Genomic DNA, 20,954 nt, shown 5'->3' with positions numbered 1-20,954 from the left:
TTATGTGGGCCTACCGAGGATGTCGTGGTGGTTTGTGCAGCCCTTTGAGACACTAGTGATTTAGGGCTATATAAGTAAACATTGATTGATTGATTGATTGATCCATCTATCCATCCATCCATCTTCTTCCGCATATCCGAGGTCGGGTCGCCCAGACTTCCCTCTCCCCAGCCACTCCGTCTAGCTCTTCCCGAGGGATCCCGAGGCGTTCCCAGGCCAGCCGGGAGACATAGTCTACCCAATATGTCCTGGGTCTTCCCCGTGGCCTCCTACCGGTTGGACATGTGAAGTGAATTGTGAAGTGAATTATATTTATATAGCACTTTTCTCAAGTGACTCAAAGCGCTTTACATGGTATAAAATACTACACGGTCTAGCTCCATCCTATCTTGCCGATTGTATTGTACCATATGTCCCGGCAAGAAATCTGCCTTCAAAAGACTCCGGCTTATTAGTGATTCCTAGAGCCCAAAAAAAGTCTGCGGGCTATAGAGTGTTTTCCGTTCGGGCTCCAGTACTCTGGAATGCCCTCCCGGTAACAGTTCGAGATGCTACCTCAGTAGAAGCATTTAAGTCTCACCTTAAAACTCATCTGTATACTCTAGCCTTTAAATAGACCTCCTTTTTAGACCAGTTGATCTGCCGCTTCTTTTCTTTCTCCTATGTCCCCCCCTCCCTTGTGGAGGGGGTCCGGTCCGATGACCATGGATGAAGTACTGGCTGTCCAGAGTCGAGACCCAGGATGGACCGCTCGTCGGGACCCAGGATGGACCGCTCGCCTGTATCGGTTGGGGACATCTCTACGCTGCTGATCCGCTTGAGATGGTTTCCTGTGGACGGGACTCTCGCTGCTGTCTTGGATCCACTATGGATTGAACTTTCACAGTATCATGTTAGACCCTCTCGACATCCATTGCTTTCGGTCCCCTAGAGGGGGGGGTTGCCCACATCTGAGGTCCTCTCCAAGGTTTCTCATAGTCAGCATTGTCACCGGCGTCCCACTGGATGTGAATTCTCCCTGCCCACTGGGTGTGAGTTTTCCTTGCCCTTTTGTGGGTTCTTCCGAGGATGTTGTAGTCGTAATGATTTGTGCAGTCCTTTGAGACATTTGTGATTTGGGGCTATATAAATAAACATTGATTGATTGATTGATAGTGACACCCAATATCTAAGTTACATTTAAACCAGTGTGGGTGGCACTGGGAGCAGGTGGGTAAAGTGTCTTGCCCAAGGACACAACGGCAGTAACTAGGATGGGACACGCGGGAATCGAACCTGCAACCCTCAAGTTGCTGACACGGCCACTCTACCAACTGAGCTATGCCGCCCCTGAGTGAGGCGACACATAAGCAGCTTGTAACACACACACACACACACACTCCTCTCAGAACATTTAGGCACAACACTTATAAAGTTGTAGAAGTATGGCGCACAGAAGGACTGGTCATGTGACTTGGGGAGCACGTTGTTGGCCGGCGTGAAGTTCCAGAGTCTCGCTTGTTGCCATAGTGATGCTCCCTCAAAAGGTCCCACATACATTCAGGAAATGACATCATCACCACCACCACCTGACAATCTTGGCACTTGGCTGGTAACCATGTTGCCATAGAGAAGGGTTGCCAGGTAACCGCATCCACAACCTTGCCACCACCCATCCATCCATTTTCTACCGCTTATTCCCTTTCGGGGTCGCGGGGGGCGCTGGCGCCTATCTCAGCTACAATCGGGCGGAAGGCGGGGTACACCCTGGACAAGTCGCCACCTCATCGCCACCACCCAATGAAGAAAAAAACCCTCCAAACAAAAAAAGGTAAGAGTAAATAAAGTTGGAACGGAGGGATTCTTCACAAAGGAAAGCCTCTGGCACGTCGGGCCAACTCCGCCAGCGTCAAAGCTGCTCAGACGGGCCTGAAGAGCAGCGTGCAGTCGTCTCTGTCCGACGCCGTGACGCCGCCCGACGCCGCCAAAGTTCCTTTTGGCAAAGCGGCGCCCGTCCTCGTGTAGCACGAAACTATTTTCTGGTCACATGCCCTAAACACCTCCCTAGGGAGGCGTTCGGGTGGCATCCTGACCAGATGCCTAAACCACCTCATCTGGCTCCTCTCCATGTGGAGGACCAGCGGCTTTACTTTGAGTTCCCCACGAATGACAGAGCTTCTCACCCTATCTCTAAGGCCACTTGTACCCGTGATCTTGTCCTTTCGGTCATAAACCAAAGCTCACGACCAGAGGTGAGGATGGGAACGTAGATCGACCGGTAAATTGAGAACTTTGCCTTCTGACACAACTGATTCCACGGATCGATACAGCATCCGCATTACTGACGATGCCGTACCGATCCTCCGGTCGACCTCACGAGCCACTCGTGAACAAGACTCCGAGGTACTTGAACTCCTCCACTTGGGGCGAGATCTCCTCCCCAACCCGAAAATGGCACTCCACCCTTTTGCGGGCGAGAACCATAGACTCGGACTTGGAGGTGCAGATTCTCATCCCGGCTGCGAACCGATCCAGTGAGAGCTGAAGATCCTTGGCCGGATGAAGCCATCAGGACCACATCATCTGCCAAAAGCAGAGACCTAATCCTGCAAACCGGATCCCCTTAACACCACAAACATAATCGCATTCAATCGACTGTTTGGCTCGTCTTAGAAGACGTTTCGCCTCTCACCCGAGTAGGCTTCATCGGTTCGTGGTCATAGACTAGGAATGGTTGGATCGAGTCTGTCGTGGACAGTAAAAAAAAATATAACATAATTGTGGCCACATGATTAATTTAGGTGTGTTTTTATGGGTTCAAAACAGCATCAATATATTGAAGAGAAGAAATACAATTCTACCTGCTAACTTGTTGGATGTCTAGAAGGCAAGGAAATACCGTATTTTTCGGATTATAAGTCGCATAGTTTGGCCGGGGGTGGGACTTATACTCTGGAGCGACTTATGTGTGAAATTTTTACCACGTTACCGTAAAATATCAAATAGGCTTCACGGTGGAAGAGGGGTTAGTGCGTCTGCCTCACAATACGAAGTTCCTGCAGTCCTGGGTTCAAATCCAGGCTCGGAATCATAGACCATAGACTCGGACTTGGAGGTGCAGATTCTCATCCCGGCTGCGAACCGATCCAGTGAGAGCTGAAGATCCAAGGCCGGATGAAGCCATCAGGACCACATCCTCTGCCAAAAGCAGAGACCTAATCCTGCAGCCACCAAACCGGATCCCCTTAACACCACAAACATAATCGCATTCAATCGACTGTTTGGCTCGTCTTAGAAGACGTTTCGCCTCTCACCCGAGTAGGCTTCATTGGTTCGTGGTCATAGACTAGGAATGGTTGGATGGAGTCTGTCGTGGACAGTAAAAAAAATATAACATAATTGTGGCCACATAATTAATTTAGGTGTGTTTTTATGGGTTCAAAACAGCATCAATATATTGAAGAGAAGAAATACAATTCTACCTGGCTAACTTGTTGGATGTCTAGAAGGCAAGGAAATACCGTATTTTTCGGATTATAAGTCGCAGTTTTTTTTTCATAGTTTGGCCGGGGGTGGGACTTATACTCTGGAGGGACTTATGTGTGAAATTTTTACCACGTTACCGTAAAATATCAAATAGGCTTCACGGTGGCAGAGGGGTTAGTGCGTCTGCCTCACAATACGAAGTTCCTGCAGTCCTGGGTTCAAATCCAGGCTGTGTGGAGTTTGCATGTTCTCCCCATGAATGCGTGGGTTCCCTCCGGGTACTCCGGCTTCCTCCCACTTCCAAAGACATGCACCTGGGGATAGGTTGCTTGGCAACACTAAATTGGCCCTAGTGTGTGAATGTCACATATTCTTCCTTAATATTCAACAAACCACACTGAGCTCGTCCTCAGTAAATACACATTTCAGCAAAATCATACACAAATTAATCATAAAGTACGCACAGTACTTTTCTCTCTCTCCCTCTCTCTCTATATATATATATATATATAAGAAAAAAGTAAATTTAGCACAAAAAAAAGTTAGCCCTTTTATGTTAGCATGCTACTGTTTGCATTCTAACAGTTCACAAGCGTATGTACCAAGTTGTACGACTCTAGGATAAACGGTTGCAAAATTAGCTCAAAACTGTATGCGTGCTAATTTTAGCATGTTAGCAAGCTAACGGTAGCAAGCTGTCAGTGAGCATGTGTCACATACCAAGATATGTGCCTTTTGTTAGCTCCAGTGTTTTTGTTATAGCTCTCTTTCTGTTCTTTAGGATGATTTGGTTATGTTTCTTTGCGGCTTCACGGTGGCAGAGGGGTTAGTGCGTCTGCCTCACAATATGAAGGTCCTGCAGTCCTGGGTTCAAATCCAGGCTCGGGATCTTTCTGTGTGGAGTTTGCATGTTCTCCCCGTGAATGCGTGGGTTCCCTCCGGGTACTCCGGCTTCCTCCCACTTCCAAAGACATGCACCTGGGGATAGGTTGCTTGGCAACACTAAATGGTCCCTAGTGTGTGAATGTGAGTGTGAATGTTGTCTGTCTATCTGTGTTGGCCCTGCGATGAGGTGGCGACTTGTCCAGGGTGTACCCTGCCTTCCGCCCGATTGTAGCTGAGATAGGCGCCAGCGCCCCCCGCGACCCCGAAAGGGAATAAGCGGTAGAAAATGGATGGATGGATTATTTAGCCCATTCACGTAAGAGACTTGGCGTATATCAGCAATCGTCACACACGTACACGTCAACCAATAAAAATTTGGCGGGGAGTGGGTCATGGCAGGAGTGCATTGTGGGGGAAAAAAAAAGATGCTACCTGCTACTACTTCCGTACCTATGAATATTGATCATTTAAATATTGGCGGTAACTTATAAAAACTGAGAAGGGCTGAACAAAAATGGAAATCATACACTGCAGGTTACAAGCTGGAAGTAGTGAAATATGCAGTTGTTTAGAAGCGATTTCATCGGATATATCGATTAGGAGTGACAGATTGTTTTTTTGTAAACTTATAGCACAGGTCTGGGCAATTATTTTGACTCGGGGGCCAGATTTAGAGGAAAAAATGTGTCTGGGGGCTGGTATATCTATTTTTACGAACAGAAAACTTCACAATAATGTCTGATTGAATGCTAAAAACGTTATGCCAGACCGCCTTAAAAAGCATAATGGAATTTTACATTTTTCTATGAAGGATAAAACACTGACTATTGACAAAATATGAACGTCACACCCCCTTTTGATCGACACATTGTACAATTACCATCGTAACTAATTAGATGACCATAGTAACTAATTAGATGACCATAGTAACTAATTAGATGACCATCGTAACTAATTAGATGACCATAGTAACTAATTAGATGACCATAGTAACTAATTAGATGACCATAGTAACTAATTAAGTGACCATAGTAACTAATTAGATGACCATAGTAACTAATTAGATGACCATAGTAACTGATTAGATGACCATAGTAACTAATTAGATGACCATAGTAACTAATTAGATGACCATAGTAACTGATTAGATGACCATAGTAACTAATTAGATGACCATAGTAACTAATTAGATGACCATAGTAACTGATTAGATGACCATAGTAACTGATTAGATGACCATAGTAACTAATTAGATGACCATAGTAACTAATTAGATGACCATAGTAATTAATTAGATGACCATAGTAACTAATTAGATGACCATAGTAACTGATTAGATGACCATAGTAACTAATTAGATGACCATAGTAACTAATTAGATGACCATAGTAATTAATTAGATGACCATAGTAACTGATTAGATGACCATAGTAACTAATTAGATGACCATAGTAACTGATTAGATGACCATAGTAACTAATTAGATGACCATAGTAACTAATTAGATGACCATAGTAATTAATTAGATGACCATAGTAACTGATTAGATGACCATAGTCACTAATTAGATGACCATAGTAACTAATTAGATGACCATAGTAACTGATTAGATGACCATAGTAACTAATTAGATGACCATAGTAACTAATTAGATGACCATAGTAATTAATTAGATGACCATAGTAACTGATTAGATGACCATAGTAACTAATTAGATGACCATAGTAACTAATTAGATGACCATAGTAACTAATTAGATGACCATAGTAACTAATTAGATGACCATATTAACTAATTAAATGACCATAGTAACTAATTAGATGACCATAGTAACTAATTAGATGACCATAGAAACTAATTAGATGACCATAGTCACTAATTAGATGACCATAGTAATTAATTAGATGACCATAGCAACTAATTAGATGACCATAGTAACTAATTAGATGACCATAGTAAATAATTAGATGACCATAGCAACTAATTAGATGACCATAGTAACTAATTAGATGACCATAGTAACTAATTAGATGACCATATTAACTAATTAAATGACCATAGTAACTAATTAGATGACCATAGTAACTAATTAGATGACCATAGAAACTAATTAGATGACCATAGTCACTAATTAGATGACCATAGTAATTAATTAGATGACCATAGTAACTGATTAAATGACCATAGTAACTAATTAGATGACCATAGTAACTAATTAGATGACCATAGAAACTAATTAGATGACCATAGTCACTAATTAGATGACCATAGTAACTAATTAGATGACCATAGTAACTAATTAGATGACCATAGTAACTAATTAGATGACCATAGTAACTAATTACATGACCATAGCAACTAATTAGATTACCATAGCAACTGGTTTATCATCCAACGGCGCAGATTCCAACCATTGAAATACTCTGTATAGTTCAAGACTTAAGCTCGTTAGAAAACATCGTAACAACTACACTTTCCATTTTAAAAGATTTAAAAAAAAATATTTGGGAATGTCCGGCAGGCCAGATTGAAAATTTTAAGGGGCCGCGTGTGGCCCCCGGGCCTTAATTTGCCCAGGTCTAGTATAGCATATTCTATATGTTACAGTTATTTAACGTTAACAGTTGGTTATTTATGCGTCCTATAACGTACACTTATTCAGCCTGTTGTTCAATCAATCAATCAATCAATGTAATTAGTTACTATGGTCATCTAATTAGTTACTATGGTCATCTAATTAGTTACTATGGTCATCTGATTAGTTGCTATGGTCATCTAATTAGTTACTATGGTCATCTAATTAGTTGCTATGGTCATCTAATTAGTTACTATGGTCATCTAATTAGTTGCTATGGTCATCTAATTAGTTACTATGGTCATGTAAGTAGTTACTATGGTCATCTAATTAGTTACTATGGTCATCTAATTAGTTGCTATGGTAATGTAAGTCACAGCAGCCAGAAGAGGCACCGAGCAGTGTGGGCGGGGAACATTTCCACAGACGCGGAAGGAGATTTTCACAACAAAGTTCCGATACATCAGATTGTAGGTGGGTTTATTTTGTACCCTTCGGGTTCATATGTCACTGTTTGTTGCATTTTTGTTGCGTATTACTTGATTGTAAAATGTGTCGATCGAAAGGGGGTGTGACATTCATATTTTGTCAATATTCAGTGTTTTATCTTTCTAATTAGTTGCTATGGTGATCTAATTAGTTACTATGGTCATCTAATTAGTTGCTATGGTCATCTAATTAGTTGCTATGGTCATCTAATTATTTACTCTGGTCATCTAATTAGTTACTATGGTCATCTAATTAGTTGCTATGGTCATCTAATTAGTTGCTATGGTCATCTAATTAGTTGCTATGGTCATCTAATTAGTTACTATGGTCATCTAATTAGTTGCTATGGTCATCTAATTAGTTGCGATGGTCATCTAATTAGTTACGATGGTCATCTAATTAGTTGCTATAGTCATCTAATTAGTTGCTATGGTCATCTAATTAGTTGCTATGGTCATCTAATTAGTTACTATGGTCATCTAATTAGTTGCTATGGTCATCTAATTAGTTGCTATGGTCATCTAATTATTTACTATGGTCATCTAATTAGTTACTATGGTCATCTAATTAGTTGCTATGGTCATCTAATTAGTTGCTATGGTCATCTAATTAGTTGCTATGGTCATCTAATTAGTTGCTATGGTCATCTAATTAGTTACTATGGTCATCTAATTAGTTGCTATGGTCATCTAAATAGTTGCTATGGTCATCTAATTAGTTGCTATGGTCATCTAATTAGTTGCTATGGTGATCTAATTAGTTGCTATGGTGATCTAATTAGTTACTATGGTCATCTAATTAGTTGCTATGGTCATCTAATTAGTTACTATGGTCATCTAATTAGTTACTATGGTCATCTAATTAGTTGCTATGGTCATCTAATTAGTTACTATGGTCATGTAAGTAGTTACTATGGTCATCTAATTAGTTGCTATGGTCATCTAATTAGTTACTATGGTCATGTAAGTAGTTACTATGGTCATCTAATTAGTTACTGTGGTCATCTAATTAGTTGCTATGGTCACCTAATTAGTTACTATGGTCACCTAATTAGTTACTATGGTCATCTAATTAGTTGCTATGGTCATCTAATTAGTTACTATGGTCATGTAAGTAGTTACTATGGTCATCTAATTAGTTACTGTGGTCATCTAATTAGTTACTATGGTCATCTAATTAGTTACTATGGTCATGTAAGTAGTTACTATGGTCATCTAATTAGTTACTGTGGTCATCTAATTAGTTGCTATGGTCATCTAATTAGTTACTATGGTCATCTAATTAGTTACTATGGTCATCTAATTAGTTGCTATGGTAATGTAAGTCACAGCAGCCAGAAGAGGCACCGAGCAGTGTGGGTGGGGAACATTTCCACAGACGCGGAAGGAGATTTTCACAACAAAGTTCCGATACATCAGATTGTAGGTGGGTTTATTTTGTACCCTTCGGGTTCATATGTCACTGTTTGTTGCATTTTTGTTGCGTATTACTTGATTGTAAAATGTGTCGATCGAAAGGGGGTGTGACGTTCATATTTTGTCAATATTCAGTGTTTTATCTTTCATAGAAAAATGTAAAATTCCATTACGGTGTTTAAGGCGGTCTGTCATTAAGTTTTTGGCATTCAATCAGACTTATTGTGAGGTTTTGTATTAGTGTTCCTAAAAATAAATATACCGGCCCCCAGACAGATTTTTTTCCTCTAAATGTGGCCACCGAGTCAAAATAATTGCCTAGGCCTGCGACTTATATATGTTTTTTCCTTCTTTACTATGCATTTTCGGCCGGTTCGACTTATACTCCAAAGTGATTTATAATCCGAAAAAATACGGTACATCTTTTTACTATCGTCTAAACTATCCATCTATCTTCCATCTTCTTCCGCTTATCCGAGGTCGGGTCGCGGGGGCAACAGCTTAAGCAGGGAAGCCCAGACTTCCCTCTCCCCAGCCACTTCGTCTAGCTCTTCCCGGGGGATCCCGAGGCGTTCCCAGGCCAGCCGGGAGACATAGTCTTCCCAACGTGTCCTGGGTCTTCCCCGTGGCCTCCTACCAGCTGGACGTGCCCTAAACACCTCCCTTTACTTTGAGTTCCTCCCGGATGGCAGAGCTTCTCACCCTAAGGGAGAGACCTGGAAACTCATTTCGGCCGCTTGTACCCGTGATCTTATCCTTTCGGTCATGACCCAAAGCTCATGACCATAGGTGAGGATGGGAACGTAGATCGACCGGTAAATTGAGAGCTTTGCCTTCCGGCTCAGCTCCTTCTTCACCACAACGGATCGGTACAACGTCCGCATTAATGAAGACGCCGCACCGATCCACCTGTTGATCTCACGATCCACTCTTCCCTCACTCGTGAACAAGACTCCTAGGTACTTGAACTCCTCCACTTGGGGCAGGGTCTCCTCCCCAACCCGGAGATAGCACTCCACCCTTTTCCGGGCAAGAACCATGGACTCGGACTTGGAGGTGCTGATTCTCATTCCGGTCGCTTCACACTCGGCTGCGAACCGATCCAGCGAGAGCTGAAGATCCCGGTCAGATGAAGCCATCAGGACCACATCATCTGCAAAAAGCAGAGACATAATCCTGCGGTCACCAAACCGGAACCCCTCAACGCCTTGACTGCGCCTAGAAATTCAGTCCATAAAAGTTATGAACAGAATGGGTGACAAAGGACAGCCTTGGCGGAGTCCAACCCTCACTGGAAACGTGTTCGACTTACCGCCGGCAATGCGGACCAAGATCTGGCACTGATCATACAGGGAGCGGACCTGGGCAAATTAAGGCCTGGGGGCCACATGCGGCCCCTTAAGCTTTTCAATCTGGCCTGCCGGACATTCCCAAATAATTTTTTTTAGATCTTTTAGGATGGAAAGTGTAGTTTTTATGATGTTTTCTAACGAGCGTAAGTCTTAAATAACGTATATGTTTTTTTCCTTCATTATTATGCATTTTCGGCCGGTGCGACTTATACTCCGAAAAAATACGGTACATCTTTTTACTATCGTCTAAACACACACTTACCATTTTGACAGACCACTGGGCCATAAAACATTACCAAATCCAGCAAAAAAGCAAGCAGACAACATAGAATTCCTGGTTAGATGTGAAGTAGCCATGTAGTTTATAAGTCAAAAACCAGCAAACAGCTCAGCTCTTCGACCAGATGTGTGACTCCAATACTTCATGATTTCATAAATGATTTTCCTATTTTCAATAGACTTCTTGATTGAACATTTTTTGCAGTGCACTAGAAAATACTCTGCGGTATTTTTCCACATGAGGTATAAGAGTCACTGCTCTGTGAAGCATTTTTTTTTTTCAGTTTCTTCAACTGAGAGCCACTCAACACGTACGACAAAAGCCAAAGCCAAAGAAAAAGCTTTGTCTTTTGTGTTATGTTAAGTGTGTAACAAAGCACTGACATTGGAACCAGGCCACACCAACACACCCCAACGCAAACTCTGCAAGACACACCACTGCAAACCAGAAACCCGTAAAAATCCCTCACAAATGGTCAATCGCCAGCCTTCCTTCTTGTGAGTGTGGCAGAAATCTGTCCCATTCATAATTGGAGAAGAACACACAGACAGAATAGAAACCAGAGAAGAACAAAATACAAACCCTGTTTCCATATGAGTTGGGAAATTGTGTTAGATTCAGTTGAATATGCTACAAAGACAACATATTTGATGTTCAAACTCATATTTCTTTTTTTATTTTGCAAATAATAATTAATTTAGAATTTCATGGCTGCAACATGTGCCAAAGTAGTTGGGAAAGGGCATGTTCACCACTGTGTTACATCACATTTTCTTTTAACAACACTCAATAAACGTTTGGGAACTGAGGAAACTAATTGTTGAAGCTTTGAAAGTGGAATTCTTTACCATTCTTGTTTTATGTACAGTCCGGGGTCTCCGCTGTCGTCTTTTAAACGTCATAATGCGCCACACTTTTTCGATGGGAGACAGGTCTGGACTGCAGGCGGGCCAGGAAAGTACCCGCACTCTTTTTTTACTGTTGTAAAGGCATTTGTTGTTCCAAAACCTGTATGTACCTTTCAGCATTAATGTTGCCTTCACAGATGTGTAAGTTACCCATGCCTTGGGCACTAATGCACCCCCATACCATCACAGATGCTGGCTTTTGAACTTTGAGTCGATAACAGTCTGGATGGTTCGCTTCCCCTTTGTCGAATATTTCCAAAAACAATTTGAAATGTGGACTTGTCAGACCACAGAACACTTTCCCACTTTGCATCAGTCCATCTTAGATGATCTCGGGCCCAGAGAAGCCGGTGGCGTTTCTGGATGTTGTTGATAAATGGCTTTCGCTCTGCATAGTAGAGCTTTAACTGGGACTTACAGATGTAGCGACAAACTATATTTAGTGACAGTGGTTTTCTGAAGTGTTCCTGAGCCCTTGTGGTGATATCCTTTAGAGATTGATGTCGGTTTATGATACAGTGCCGTCTGAGGGATCGAAGGTCACGGTCATTCAATGTTGGTTTCCGGCCATGCCGCTTACGTGGAGTGATTTCTCCAGATTCTCTGAACCTTTTGATGATATTATGGAGCGTAGATGTTGAAATCCCTAAATTTCTTGCAATTGCACTTTGAGAAACGTTGTTCTTAAACTGTTTGACTATTTCCTAACGCAGTTGTGGACAAAGGGGTGTACCTCGCCCCATCCTTTCTTGTGAAAGACTGAGCATTTTTTGGGAAGCTGTTTTTATACCCAATCATGGCACCCACCTGTTCCCAATTAGCCTGCACACCTGTGGGATGTTCCAAATAAGTGTTTGATGAGCATTATCAGTATTTATCGCCACTTTTCCCAACTTCTTTCGGCACGTATCGCTGGCATCAAATTCTAAAGTTAATGATTATTAGCTTTGTAGCATATTCAACTGAATATGGGTTGAAAATGATTTGCAAACCATTGTATTCTGTTTATATTTACATCAAACACAATTTCCCAACTCGGGGTTTGTATATAAGTGGAGAAGACAGACTACAGCAGGGTGTTTGCAAGTGTCATTAAGTCAAAGTACCATTTTGAAACAATGCTGACTGCTGCAGCATATTTTGTGAGCATCACTTAATGATTTAAAAAAACACATTTTCATGACCTGCAGACATCCTGTAGTAAAAACCACTAACTCTTACAAGGCAACACAACCTCTAAGAAGTGTCAAGGTCACAGTGATACTTCCTGGCTCACCCCTCTTCTCAGGCCTTTCAAGTTCTGGGGGATTCTGGGCACTGTCGTCTTTATCTCAGACAGATATTGTGTCACTCGGTCAGAGCTGAACCGGTTTGGAGGGAAAAGTTGTGAGGCTCGTGGGCGGGAGGAGGAGGAGGAGGGAGGTGGTGGAGGAGGAGAGGAAGTAGGGGACTGGTGGGGAGTAGTTGGGAGACAGGATACAAGAATAAATCAGGATGACACATTCTTTGGAGACTTTCGGCTATGTAAAGTTTCTCATCTTGAGAGGCAAAATCTGGGCAGTTATGACAAAAAAACTAAACCCCCAAGTTCCTCTATACCAGACCTGGGCATGTTGCGGACCTGTGAGGCCAATCATGAATAGCAAAATATATTTAAAAAAATATCTACGGTTGTGCTCATAAGTTTAAATACCTTGGGATCATTTAGGATTTCTTGTCCATTCTTCAGAGAATATGAATAACACAAAAAACGTTCTTTAACTCGTGCTTAATGGTTGTGTGAAGCTATTTATTGGCAAACAACTGTGTTTACTGCTTTTAAATCAAAATGACAAAAGAAAGTACCCAAATGACCCGAATCAAAAGTTTACATACCTAGTGACTTTGATCTGATAACATGCACAAAGGTTTGAATGGCTAATCAAGGTTCCAATCCTCACCTGTGACATGTTTGTTTGTAATTAATGTGTGTGTATAAAAAAGGTAAGTGAGTTTCTGGGCTTCTAACAGACCATTGTATCTTTCATCCAGTGCTGCACGGATGTTTCTGGATTCTGAGTCATGGGGAAGGCAAAATAATTGTCAAAGGATCTGCGAGAAAAAGGTAATTGAACGGCATAAAACAGGAAAGGGGTGTAAAAATACATCCAAGGAATTGAGAATGCCAATCAGCAGTGTTCAAACACTGAAAATTAGGGATTCAGGTAGACCAGCAAAGATTTCAGCCATAATAGCCAGGAAAATTGTTCGAGATGCAAAGAAATATCCACAAATAACTTCAGCTGAATCACAGGACTCTCTGAAAAATTGTGGTGTGGATGTTTCAAGATGCACAATAAGGAGACACTTGAAGAAAATTGGGCTGCATGGTCGGTGTTGCCAGATGAAAGCCATTATTGCGCAAATGTCTCAAAGTATCCCGCTTTGAGACAAGCCTCAAAACGTCTGGAACAAAGTAATTTGGAGTGAGGAGACCAAAATTTAACTTTTTGGCCACTCGACCATGCAGCCCATTCTTCCCTTTTTCAGTTTTTATCATTCATATCCTCTGAAGAATGGCCAAGATATCATAAACTCTCCCAGGGTATGTAAACTTATGAGCAAAACTGTATAAATATTTAAGGATAAAGAGTTTAAATAAAACCATTAAAAGCAATATGCTTTTGTCTAAATTTAAGTTAGGTTCTCATAGTCATCATTGTCACCGACGTCCCACTGGGTGTGAGTTTTCCTTGCCCTTATGTGGGCCTACCGAGGATGTCGTAGTGGTTTGTGTTGTGGTTTGTGCAGCCCTTTGAGACACTAGTGATTTAGGGCTATATAAGTAAACATTGATTGATTGATTGATAGGTTAAATGAAATTATTATTATTAGAAGCATTTAAGTCCCATCTTAAAACTCATTTGTATACTCTAGCCTTTAAATAGACCCCCTTTTCAGACAAGTTGATCTGCCGTTTCTTCTCTTTTCTCCTCTGCCCCCCTCTCCTTCGTGGAGGGTGAGGGTGTGTGGGGGTTGGCCACATATGTGGTTCTCTCCAAGGTTTCTCATAGTCATTCACATCGACATTCCACTGGGGTGAGTTTTTCCTTGCCCTTACGTGGGCTCTGTACCACGGATGTCGTTTTTAGCTTGTGCAGCCCTTTGAGACACTTGTGATTTAGGGCTATATAAATAAACATTGATTGATTGATCAATTTTTTTTATTTTTTATCTTACGGTGTATCAAAAATTATATGGAGCAACATTTAATTGAAATATTGTCCATTTGGCCCTCTAGCAGTGCTTGGGTTGCTCATGCGGCCCCTGGTAAAAATTAATAGCCCACCCATTGACAAAGCATTTAAGCCAGGGGTGTCCAAAGTGCGGCCCGGGGGCCCTTAAGGCCCGCAGGTAATTTTTTAACGGCCCCTACGGCATATTTTAAAAATAGGATTGAAAAATTTTTTAAACGTAAAAATTAGGAGCAAACAGGTGAAATGTAGCAAGAAAATGTTGCAATGTTTACTTTAACAACACAAAGCTGCCGTGCAGGCGATTTCTTTCTTTAAAAAATAATAATGAATCAAAATCAATGTCATTATGAATTATTGACCAAGGCTCCAATTACGTCACATTAAATATTCCACTTTGAGATATTTTGGGGGAAAATTGTGCACTTTTTGTGTTTGCCATACAAAAAAACTGAGCTTTTTTTTTTTTACTAGGGCCTAAAATGAACAAACAAAAACAAACAACAATAAAACTTATAATTGACGGATGGATCTGAAGTTGATCTCGAGATTATTGTGTTAAAAGTAAACACTGTAAAAAAAATTATAAATTATTTTAAACACTTTAATGAGTAGTGATGAGTGTGATTTGTCATTATTCAAAAAATAATAATGAATTAAAATCAATGGCGATATTAGTTATTGACCTTTTTAATGCTCCAATTATTATATAATCTCAAATATTCCACTTTAAAAAAATATTGGGTGATAAAATTGCATATGTTGTGTTTTTTACCATCAAGAAACAGGCTTTTCTTTGACAAAAAGAGCATACAACTTAAATCTTTAAAATCATTATATTGACAAATGGACCTAATGTTGATCTGGGGATTTAAAACTTGAATAATAATAAAACAAAATAATACCGAATAATGACACATTTTCAATATTTTTTTGACCAAAACCCTTTGGGGTCCCTGGGATCAAGCCGGAGTTGAGGCCTAAATGTATATTTTTTTGTACATATATTGTATTGGTTTTTAAAATAAAAAAAAAATGTCCGCGGCCCTAAGTGGAAAAAGTTTGGACACCCCTGATTTATGCAATTTAAAAGCCACTTTCCTATTAACTGGTTCCATCATTTTGTTCCAGCGATTGTTTGGTCACTGTCAAAGTCAAAAAAATCCAGTTAAATACCTAATAAAATTAGAATTGGCAAAAATGACATTATTTCAACGCTTTGAAATTCCAAGTAGATTGAGGTAAGTTTTCCAATTTAAGTGACTCATATTTACGATGAACCTACAGTCCAATGCACAACTCGCAGCAGAAGAATAATCATTAACCAACCCTGTTTTTATGGAGAAGGGCAAGGTCCGTAAGCTTAGCAAAGATTTGAGACAAACACTGAACAGGTGACAATAACCTTTCAAGTTGTGAGGTAAAGCCAAATAAGGAAGAACTAATAAAAAACTTGCATTACAGAAAGTAATGAAGACTGCAAATGTTTTTGAATGCATTATTAAATCAAATGTTCTTCTAAAAGTGTTAACGGTCTGTATTTTTTTCATTTTCCTGCCTCATTAGATGAATACAAGTAGAGATGTCCGATAATGGCTTTTTTTGCCGATATCCGATACTGTCCAACTCTTAATTACCGATATCAACCGATACCGATATATACAGTCGTGGAATCAACACATTATTATGCCTGATTTTGTTGTGATTAATTAATTAAACAACGTAACAAAGTTTTCCAAAATAAATCAACTCAAGTTATGGAACATGGCTCGGCCATATTTATTATTGAAGTCTCAAAGTGTGTTATTTTTTTTAACATGCCTCAAAACAGCAGCTTGGATTTTGAGACATGCGTCCCAAAAGAGTTAGTGCAGCAAGGGGTTCTGGGTATTTGTTCTGTGTTGTTTATGTTGTGTTACGGTGCGGACGTTCTTCCCGAAACGTGTTCCGAATTCTTGTTTGGTGTGGGTTCACAGTGTGGCGCATATGTGTAATGGGGCGGCATGGCGTAGTGGGTAGAGCGGTCATGCCAGAAACCTATTGACATCCAAATCGCTGCCGTTGTGTCCTTGGGCAGGACACTTCACCCTTTGCCTCCGATGCCGCTCACACTGGTGAATGAATGATGAATGAATGATTGGTGGTGGTCGGAGGGGCCGTAGGCACAAACTTCCGTAAGTCTACAGATGTAGCTTACCACCACCAGGTGTGAATGAATGATGGGTTCCCACTTCTCTGTGAGCGCTTTGAGTATCTAACAATAGAAAAGCGCGATATAAATCTAATCCATTATTATTATTAAGTCTTGTTGTTTATACGGCCACCCTCAGTGTGACCTGTATGGCTGTTGACCAAGTATGCCTTGCATTCACTTGTGTGTGCGAAAAGCCATAGGTATTATGTGATTGGGCCGGCACGGAAAGGCAGAGCCTTTAGGGTTTATTGGTGCTTTGAACTTCTCCCTACGTCCGTTTGAAACTTCTCCCTACCACTCTGTTTGAAACCCATACCGATAATTTCCGATATTACATCTTAAAGCATTTATCGGCCGATAAAATCGGCAGCCCGATATTATCGGACATCTCTAAATACAACGATCAACAACATAACATTACAGACAATCCGAGTACCTTTGGTTTCTTGCCAAAGAGCCAGAGTTTGTTCTTGGCTTTGCTAATTGTGTGTTTTGGGTCCGGTCTTGGCCCCGGAGCCGCATCCCTTTCTCCTTTGGGCGTATTACTGCTGATGGTCCCATCGGACCCGGTTCTACTCAGATTCTGACTGAGGTCTTCAAAAGGGAAATCGCCTGGAGGGTCAAAGCCGGACTTAAAGGACTCCACGACAATTGCCGAATCCTGGAGGAAGAAGAGTGATATCAATGAAGACAAAACTTGTAAAAACATCCGTTGTCTTTTAGATTTGGGTTGATTAAACCTTTTCTTCATTGATTCGATCGCTTCATTATTTCCAATCATACACACCTTCTTGTCATCAACAGCTTTGGCCGCTGAAACCATTCCATCTAAGCACTTGGAAATGATAGGAATGACTTTTCGTTCCGCTTCGGCAAAACTTCGGTACGTCTCCCCAAGCTTCACTGTCCGACGCTGATCCATATCTTGCAGATTCTGAAAGACAAACAAAGGCAGTCTGTAATAATGTATCCTGACACGCCGCTTTATTTGAGCAGCCGTTTAATAATTGAGTCCGTATTTCAGGTTTTACAGTCTTCACACTAAGTGAAAGAACAACGGTGGTGCCAAATGAATTAATAACACGTTATGAATTATTCAAAATAAAACCAATCATTAAAAAGAATATGTGTAAGGACTCAGGTAATGAACTTCCATGTGTGGCGTTACCTTAAAGATGTGTGGTATGGAGTTGTTAAAATGTTTCCACTGCTCCGCGTTGAAGTTCTGCAGCTGGGCGGCATATTCGTTTTTACTCTCATCAACCATGTGAGTTCGCTGGTTAAACTGAGCTTTGGCCTAAACGGTCAAATATGGAAAGAGCAAAAATCACCAACCAAAAAAATAAGGTATTACATTATTAGTACAAGGATCAGGAGGGCCCAAACTTTTTAACTCGGGGACGACATTTTTTAAATAATTGGATAAATAGTGATAATATGTATGTATGCATGTGTATATACATATATATATATCCATTTTCCATCCATTTTCTACCGCTTATTCCCTTTCAGGGTCGCGGGGGGGCGCTGGTGCCTATCTCAGCTACAATCGGGCGGAAGGCGGGGTACACCCTGGACAAGTCGCCACCTCATCGCAGGGCCAACACAGATAGACAGACAACATTCACACTCACATTCACACACTAGGGCCAATTTAGTGTTGCCAATCAACCTATCCCCAGGTGCATGTCTTTGGAAGTGGGAGGAAGCCGGAGTCCCTGGAGGGAACCCACGCATTCACGGGGAGAACATGCAAACTCCACACAGAAAGATCCCGAGCCTGGATTTGAACCCAGGACTGCAGGACCTTCGTATTGTGAGGCAGACGCACTAACCCCTCTCCCACCGTGAAGCCCATATATATATATATATATATATATATATATATATATATATATATATATATATATATATATATATATATATATATATATATATATATATATATATATATATATATATATATATATATATATATATATATATATATATATATATATATATATATATATATATGTAGGTGTGGGAAAAAATCACAAGACTACTTCATCTCTACAAAACTGTTTCATGAGGGGTTCTCTCAATCATCAGGAGATTTTTTTTATTTATTTATTTATTTTTTAAATCTCCTGATGATTGAGGGAACCCCTCATGAAACAGTTCTGTAGAGATGAAGTAGTCTTGTGATTTTTTTCCCACACCTACATATTGCGCTCTACCACGGTATCGAGCACTATTCTCTGGATAATCCAATCAAGACATATATATATATATATATATATATATATATATATATATATATATATATAAATATATATATACATACATACATACATACACACACACACACACACACACACACACATTATTATGTATATACACACATATATATATACATAAATGAATATCTATATATACTTACATACACACACATACATATACATATATATATATATAAATATATATATATAAAACATGAGCCGTAATGCAAGTTATCGTTTTCATTGATCTGCATCTAAATGCTATTGAATGAAATGTCAATATGTACATAATTCATAAATTAAATAGATCTAACAGTCCTCTTGTAGGGTGGTGATTGTTACCTTGTCAACGTCGGCTTTTGTGGCATTGATGTCATTGTCTAATCGCTCGTAGGTCAGCTGGGATTTCTCTGCTTCCTTACATTCTCTCTCAAATTTCTTTTTACTCTGTCAGTCAAAGAAAGAGAAAACAACACAGAACAATATTATTATATGCAAGGAGACATTGTGATGTTATGGTTTTGACTTTTCAATACATTGCACTCTCTTCCAGTTTCTGTCTTTATCAAAGAGTTCTGACAAAAAACACAAAATTGCGGCTTAAAAGAGGTCAAGTCAGACAGAAAATGATAAATCAGGCAGTTTACTTAGTTTAGTAGTGAAGGAAACAGTGAATAGTTGAGACATTAGAGTCAGGTGGGTAAGTGGCCACTATAGCTGGGTCCCAATCACGTGACCTAGAAGCACATCTGGGAACTTCCGGGTTTCAGCCGATGGTCTAGAGCAGTGTTTTTCAACCACTAGTTTGTCGTGAGATACATTCTGGTGTGCCGTGGGAGATTATCTAAATTCACCTTTTGGGTTAAAAATATATTTTGCATACCAGTAATTATAGTCTGCAAATGATCTGTTGTTGTTGAGTGTCGGTGCTGTCTAGAGCTCGGCAAAGTAACCGTGTAATACTCTTCCATATCAGTAGGTGGCAGCCGGTAGATAATTGCTTTGTAGATGTCGGAAACAGCGGAAGGCAGTGTGAAGGTATAAAGGTATCTAATGCTTAAATCAAAAGTAAACAAAAGGTGAGTGCCCCTGAGAAAAGGCATTGAAGCTAAGGGAGGGCTATGCAGAACGAAACTAAAACTGAACTGGCTACAAAGTAAACAAAAACAGAATGCTGGACAACAGCAAAGACTTACTGCGGAGCAAAGACGACGTCCACAATGTACATCCGAACATGACAATCAACAATGTCCACACAAAGAAGGATAAAAACAACTAAAATAGTATTGATTGCTAAATGATTGCTAAAACAAAAGTAGATGCGGGAAATATCGCTCAAGGAAAATACCAAAAAAAGAGAAAAAGCCACCAAAAAACTGTAGGAGCATAAGACAAGAACTAAAACACTATACACAGGAAAACAACAAAAAAGTCCAAATAAGTCAGGGTGTGATGTGACAGGTGGTGACAGTACACCTACTTTGAGACAAGAGCTATAGTGATGCATGCTTGGTTATGGTTTGAAGTCAAACCCAACAATAGCGACAACTTTTTACTGTCAACCGAGTTTCGTTTTTTTAAGGATTTCTGCTGGTGGTGTGCCTCCAGATGTTTTCAACGCAGAAAATGTGCTTTGGCTCAATAAAGGTTGAAAAACACTGCTCTAGAGCCCCGTTAGGCTACTGTTTATCTACCTGAATCAATGCAGATTTGGGCATATTTTCAAACCTTTAGAAGCACATATACAAGCGATCATGAAAAAAATATTTAAAATGGGATGGATTGGATTTTTACAATCTTGAGAAAAATAATAAAGTTTTTATATTTTTATATATAAATATATACAGTATATATATATATATATATATACACACAGTATATATACAGTGGGGCAAAA

General features: G+C 40.3%; 1 protein-coding gene across 3 annotated transcripts in view; it reads right to left on the bottom strand.

The window, feature by feature from the left end:
* fnbp1l (formin binding protein 1-like) overlaps nt 1–20,954 on the bottom strand; it is a 166,322-nt gene that overhangs the window by 50,515 nt on the left and 94,853 nt on the right. For 2 of the 3 annotated variants that reach the window (XM_061883819.1, XM_061883820.1), the window contains exons 6-10: nt 19,400–19,504; nt 17,965–18,093; nt 17,584–17,730; nt 17,233–17,457; nt 12,646–12,819 (exon numbers count right to left, since the gene is read on the bottom strand). In XM_061883819.1, the coding sequence (XP_061739803.1) occupies nt 12,646–12,819; nt 17,233–17,457; nt 17,584–17,730; nt 17,965–18,093; nt 19,400–19,504 (780 nt within the window). The remainder of the gene's footprint in view (nt 1–12,645; nt 12,820–17,232; nt 17,458–17,583; nt 17,731–17,964; nt 18,094–19,399; nt 19,505–20,954) is intronic. The other variant, XM_061883821.1, reaches the window with a different exon arrangement.

This window comes from Nerophis ophidion, linkage group LG22, assembly GCF_033978795.1.
Source record: "Nerophis ophidion isolate RoL-2023_Sa linkage group LG22, RoL_Noph_v1.0, whole genome shotgun sequence".
NCBI lineage: Eukaryota > Metazoa > Chordata > Actinopteri > Syngnathiformes > Syngnathidae > Nerophis > Nerophis ophidion.
The sequence above is the reverse complement of the archived record's forward strand: the minus strand, read 5'-3'. Positions and strand labels throughout refer to the sequence as shown.